The sequence below is a fragment of the Cyprinodon variegatus genome, unplaced genomic scaffold, assembly GCF_000732505.1.
Source record: "Cyprinodon variegatus isolate N-32 unplaced genomic scaffold, C_variegatus-1.0 Scaffold720, whole genome shotgun sequence".
Classification (NCBI taxonomy): domain Eukaryota; kingdom Metazoa; phylum Chordata; class Actinopteri; order Cyprinodontiformes; family Cyprinodontidae; genus Cyprinodon; species Cyprinodon variegatus.
In genome coordinates, this window is record NW_015151173.1 from 200,098 (window position 1) to 206,281 (window position 6,184).

Sequence of the window (6,184 nt, forward strand, 5' to 3'; positions counted from 1 at the left end):
AATGTTTAAATAAAGCAGTTGATAGGTTGGAGCGGAGGAGCACCAGGAGGTAATTGGCGGGCAGAAAAAAAAAAGTCTTCAGCTGAAATGTGCTGCTGGGTTTCATTACCAATAGATTGATGTCAGAGGTCAGTATGGATTTTATATTTTATAACCAATGTTTGTCTTAAAGACTTTGGAATAAGCGTAATTTAGTTTTTATACTAATTTAGAGAACTAGGTTTTAAATGGAGGATCAGCAGGAGATGCTGAATGTTATTGGAGGCTCCTCATCTGGCAGTATTTCTTTAGTCAATCATTGCTTTTGTACAGAGCCCCTAAAAGGACATGGAGGGAAAAAAAAAACCTTTGTGAGATCCCGCAAAAGTTTTGCGGGATCTCGCAAAAGTATTGCGGGACCTCACAAAAGTTTATTTTTTGCAAGATCTTGCAAAAGTTTTGCGAGATCTCGCAAAAGTTAATTTTTTCCCTCCATGTCCCTTTGGGGGCTCCGTAGGATTGCATACTGACCTTGTCTCTCTTCATTCCTGTAATGTTGTGTTTTGGGACTTCTCTAGAAATTAAGAACCTCTCCAAATCATCCTGCATGGTTGTAGCTGTTAACTGGGCGTATTATCCTCCCATAGCAGTACACTTTGCACCTCCACTGTTGTGTGTTTGTTTTACTTCCGGTTCGCCGACATGGCAAAACGTTTTGCGAGATCTCGCAAAAGTATTGCAGGATCTCACAAAAGCTTTTTTTTTTTTGTGAGATCTCGCTAAAGTATTGTGAGATCCCGCAAAGTTTATGTTTTCCTCCATGTCCCTTTAGGGGCTCCATACTCTTGATTTTGTTGCATCACTTAAAGATTTTTAATGGCCTTGTGTGCCTATATGAAAAATATAAAAAATATCCAGTGTTCTTTCTCCTCATAGATGTGTTGCACATAGACAGACTGGAATGTTGTTTCTCTTTCTCACCACAATCACAGAACATACAGTAATACTGAAGATTGAATACAAAAAATAGCAAGAATGGAATTAGGTCAAATATCTTAAACAATATCTACTGTATCTGTCAGCACAACCTGTAGCAAAATGTCCATATTTTTATCTCTTGGCTTAAAAATTGATACTAGATAACTGATAAATAAAAACTTGGATGAAAATGTTTTTTTTTTCCTGCCAAACTCTGTCATAACACCTTCTAGTTTCTGGTTGTTTTATCTCTGATATTTTTTCTTGCTTATTTTTGATTTGATGAACTCCTGCAATTACTCCACTCAGCTTTTCTTTTCAATCATCAAACACTCCATTACTAATATATGTAATCATTTCATTTCAATGTCTCTTAAATTCAGTAGTTATGATCAATTTCTGGTTGTTTGGCTTTCTCACCTGCCCTTATGCACAGTTAATGTTTTTTCTCAGATGAACTAGTCAGTGGAAATGCTTGTAGCTATTTTCCATGATAAGTTTAAATGCAGCACTTCTTGTAATCGCTCCTTGCATACATTGTGCAGAACTACCTGCAATCATCGATAATTCATGCTTTTGTCTGCATTGCTGACAAAAGGTCTGTGGGAACCAAATTGTTTTCTCCCCATGAAGTGTTTTTTTTTTTTGTATGCCAAATAATTTTTGAATGAACCTTCATGTGTTCTAGTGAGCCATCTGCTGGACAAAAAGTGTACAGCAAAAAACAAAAAACCATTTATTTTTGTTTGACAAGCAAATATTTCTACATTCAGTTTACTTTTCTTTAAGAAATAACAGTGAGCAGTGTGGTTGTATTACTTTGTTTAAAACCTACATTTTTAATGTGGGATAAACATTTTACTACTTTCTAGTCTTTGTTTTTTCCTAATTACTCAACATTTCAGTAATCTGCAGAGAATCCAGGCATGCAAAAACATTTTTTCAAGGTCCTCATGCCACACATAAATCTATCTCTAAATGATGTACACTATTCTTAATTTGATGTTAAACAGGTATACATGCAGATTTGTCAGCATCCATATATACAGTAATAACCAATCACACAAAAGAATGAAAGCCATTATAATGCTGATCATTACCACTAAGCAGGTGAAAGAAAAGGGCTATGATCAGATCATCTCTTTGTACACAGTACTAGCGGTGCAAGCCTTCTCACCTCAATAAGGGGTGAATCTGAGCCACAATGTTTACACAATGTGTGTGTTTACAAAAATGTAAACATTAGTTGCTGTTTTTTTTTTTTTTGTACTAAATAAGTACAAAAACACAAACCACCAATAAAACCACCACCGGTAGGGAAATGTCTACAGCATGTTTCCACTTGAAAATGGTACAGCATCCACTTTGTGAAGCAAGAGGTTTGGCGGCATCCTGATAGGTTCCCTCCTCCCTTGTTTCCACTGGAGAGCCTGCAGATGAAAGGCACACATATTCAGGAATCTACATGGAATTACTGCCTTTTTACCATGTTTTTGCTGCAGATTGTAGAATTATTAGAAGAAATGCTAGAATTAATTCACTCATTGAGTCGTTGTTAAAAGCATCTCCATTCAGTCTGAAAGCTGGGTGTTCTTTATGACAGTAAGGTGTTTATATAGAATAGGAACTGTGGTTTTTATAAAGATGTAACAGTCCTAATTTTGTAGTGCCTCTTTAAGATACTCTGGTATTGCTACCTGCCACTCCTTCTCTATAGAGAGCGTGGGAGGCATGTGATGCAGAGTGATACAGGTACTCCCAGTACCAGTGTGGTTGTGAGTTTTTGACCGTCCTCCCCTTCCTTAAATGCAACCCTAAGCGCTACAAAGACGTGCCAACTGTCTGTTCATTCAAACTGCCACATCAAACCAAAATGAATAAACGATTCTAGTTTTGTCATTCTAGAGAAGCAGATCTCGATCCTGGTTCTGTTTGCCAGATAATCTTTGGATTATTTTGCTAAATAAACTTTTTGAGGATCGTGACACCATCATTTTATTCAGATGGTAGAAATGAGACATTTCGAAAGCTGTATAGAGTGCTTTAAGGGGAAATTGTAATTAGCCGAAATCTTTAATCCAAAACTAGCTTTCCGGGTGCACCTTTTCCCCTGCTATAGGCAGTAGGTAAGCTAAGTTTAAATGCCAACAAAAAGGTTAAAATCATTCTAAATCAGAATCTTATGATATCTTTACCTGCAAGGTGGTGATGATCACAAGGACACAGATGATCACTATCACAAGAAGTACCACAGGAACACTAAGTGGTTCCTTCCTCACTTCCCCTTCCTCATCCTCTTGGCCCTGCTGTCTCTGAGGCCCACGAAGAGGACAGTTTGCGCTTTCTGTGGATGAAAAAAACTGAGTAAAAAGGACTGAAGTGAAACAGACAGATCAGCAGGTGATGCTTGCTTTGTGGTGACCTACCCAGGACGTGGAGGAGCGTGCCATTGCCTGTGAGCTGCAGGAAGGGCGGTGGGTAGAAGATCTGAATCTCACAGCGGTAGATATCTGTGTGTGTGGCTTTGAGTCCAGACAGTGCCACCTCCAAAGCACCATCTTTGATTTGAAATGCACACTCCACCTGATAACCAGGATTCAGAAAAACACATTTCTTTACTGATAATTTGGGTTACTTTTCTCATGAATTCTTTTTTTTTTTTTTTGTATACAAGCAAGTTTAATTTTATATTTGGATAGTTTCTTGAGCAAATTCTTTAAAAGGCCTTTGAATTTTATTTTTTTAACATAAAACAACCAGCTGCCTGATCCAGTTCATTAGTTATAAAATCTCTGCTTTCCTTACATCTCCATCTTTCTCCTGCTGTGTCTTTATCTGCTGCTTGGAGATGTTGAGGACTGAGGAGCAGACTCTCTCGCTGCCATGGAGGCCCCTCAGCAAAGTGACCTGCAGATCTTCCAATTGACTGAAGGGATTTGCAGGAACTTGTCTGGGGTGTGTCTTGGTGAGCGACATTTGGTGACGGATGAAACAGTGAATCTGTGCCGTGCCGTTGGTGCTCACTGTTCTGTAAGACTGGATCACCTTCATAGCTGTAAGGGAAAAAATGTACAAGGTAGATTAAGAAACAGATGTAGCCTTACTTCACATTCAGGTAGTCAGTGCAGCTCTGCTAAATAAATTCCCCAGCAGCAGTTTTATGTTAAACCTGCAAAGTAAATCAGCCTCAGCTGCAGGTTTTATGTGGTGAATACAGCAGATTTCAAACTGCTCCTTAGAGAAAGACTTAAGCAAATAATGATAATAAAAACAACTTGCATATCCCTTACAAATGGAATCTTTTGTTATTTTTCTTAATATATTCGGGCAAGTTGCTGTTTCTTGTTATTACATTGACATTCATTTTTGTCAAGTTACAAAGGTGATAAAGTCTTGATCTGGATTCCAATAACATTTCTGGCTTGAAATTTAGATTTTCAAAGTATTTTACCGAGTGCCCTATAAAGGGTTAAGCTTAGGACTTTTTCACATTATGTTGCCAGGCTGAAAAAGAAACCTAATCAAGTCACTTTATGCACAAAAGTTAACATTGGGTTTTAAATTCTAGACACAGAACTTGGTTAGAAATTCATTTATTCTCTTGACAAGTCAAATCATCTCTTTTCATAGCAAAGATAGTTGAATTAATATAAAGTTATATGTATAAACAAAAACAATATATCTTTTTAAATGTTAGTTGTTGAATATATGATAGTTCTGAGGTGCAGGAGCTTCTGATTCCATTCTGCAGGTAAAGTTACCCAAAGCATTTTCTCTGGGGAAGTGATGAACAGGAGGGATGATCCTGACAGCTGAAAATCTCAGGTGTCCCAGTGGGGATTCGTCAAACACTCCAATAATGAACTCCAACCCTTTGTTCTAAAGGGTTATCATACAGTGATTGTGTTTTATAGAAGGTAGTCTTCTATTCTGTTATTAGATTTATTGATTAACCTCTCTAAGTTGTATCTTTTGAGTTTACACTTAGCCAGAGGTGAACAACCATTGCACTCAGCACATTTTCTAAAAACAAACTGCATTATTTAAAAGTTGCCTTTATATCTGTTGTTATTTAGCTAGAAGAGAGTGAGTGGTGTTCCACAAGGCAGTTTTCTTGGCACATTACAATTTTTGAAACGTTACCTTATTTGAATTCAAATACCTTGAAACACAATTTTTAGCAGATGATAGGGCTTATTTCTGTCTGAATAATTTCTACATATATTATATCTTCTTGTTCTTTCCCCCATTGTCTCTGGGGCCATAGAGTCTCAATGGCTTTGCCACTCTCATGATAAAGAAGTACTTTTGTTTTATATAACTCTGCATAGCAGAAAAAAATGACTAAAGGTTTAGCTTTATAAATGTATATCTTTTATAAACTATTATCTGTTATTTCAACCATTTTTTTGTAAATCTATCTCTCCCCTTTGTTACTCATCTGTACATAAGCATAAAAAAAATGACTCTTCAACAATATAAGTAAAAACTAGGTTATACTTACAACTCCACACAGGCGCAGTGATGCTGAGCACTGCCAACACAGTCCATCCCATCATAGAGTGATTCAGGAACATCTTGCAGGGTTTCACAAAGAGGCACAGAATGAAAAACAAGACAAATGCGGTCGGCCACCACCCTAGCGAACTCGATGATCAGATTTTATGAAAATACAGCTAAACCAGAGAGAGTCACCTTTATAACCTTTCTCAGTTATCATGGAAACTGTGTAGCAGCACAGGAAATGACGGTAACGCTTTGCCGGTAAAGACAGACAACAACTTTTAGTGGCTGTGGTTCTGCAGGAATGCTGAGAAGAACAAATTTAAGTGATTTTCACAAAACAGCTGCTGTCAGTGGAAAAAGTTTAGAAAGAAATCAATCAAAAAATCAATATACATTTGAAGAAAATATATATATATATAAAAAAGGAAAAAAAAAATATATATATATATATTTATAGATATATATACAAATAAACATATATGCCAAAAGACACGGCTCAGAATCTGAAAATTAATATTCAAACTTCTTCTTATGATTGTGTAGAAAACTTGTTTAAATAAAGATGTGTGTCAACTTTCGTGTTTTGTGTTTTTGCATCAGAGTTATTGATTACCTCCTGCATGATCTCAAAACTCAGCCTTTATTACGTGCTTCTTTCTATTTTTTATTAGTTTTTATATGGTTGCAAATGGCCATAATCTAATCTACTACTGTAAATTGC

The 6,184-nt window shown here is 36.6% G+C and overlaps 1 protein-coding gene across 1 annotated transcript; it reads right to left on the reverse strand.

Moving 5' to 3' along the window:
• Positions 1–1,731: 1,731 nt before the first annotated feature.
• On the reverse strand, positions 1,732–5,701 carry LOC107097753 (T-cell-specific surface glycoprotein CD28-like). Its single transcript, XM_015395032.1, has 5 exons — positions 5,462–5,701; positions 3,763–4,010; positions 3,384–3,540; positions 3,153–3,301; positions 1,732–2,387 (listed from the first exon to the last, which is right to left on the reverse strand). Exons 1-5 carry the CDS (start codon positions 5,532–5,534, stop codon positions 2,283–2,285), a joined length of 732 nt encoding a protein of 243 aa, XP_015250518.1. The 5' UTR covers positions 5,535–5,701; the 3' UTR covers positions 1,732–2,282.
• Positions 5,702–6,184: the final 483 nt, after the last annotated feature.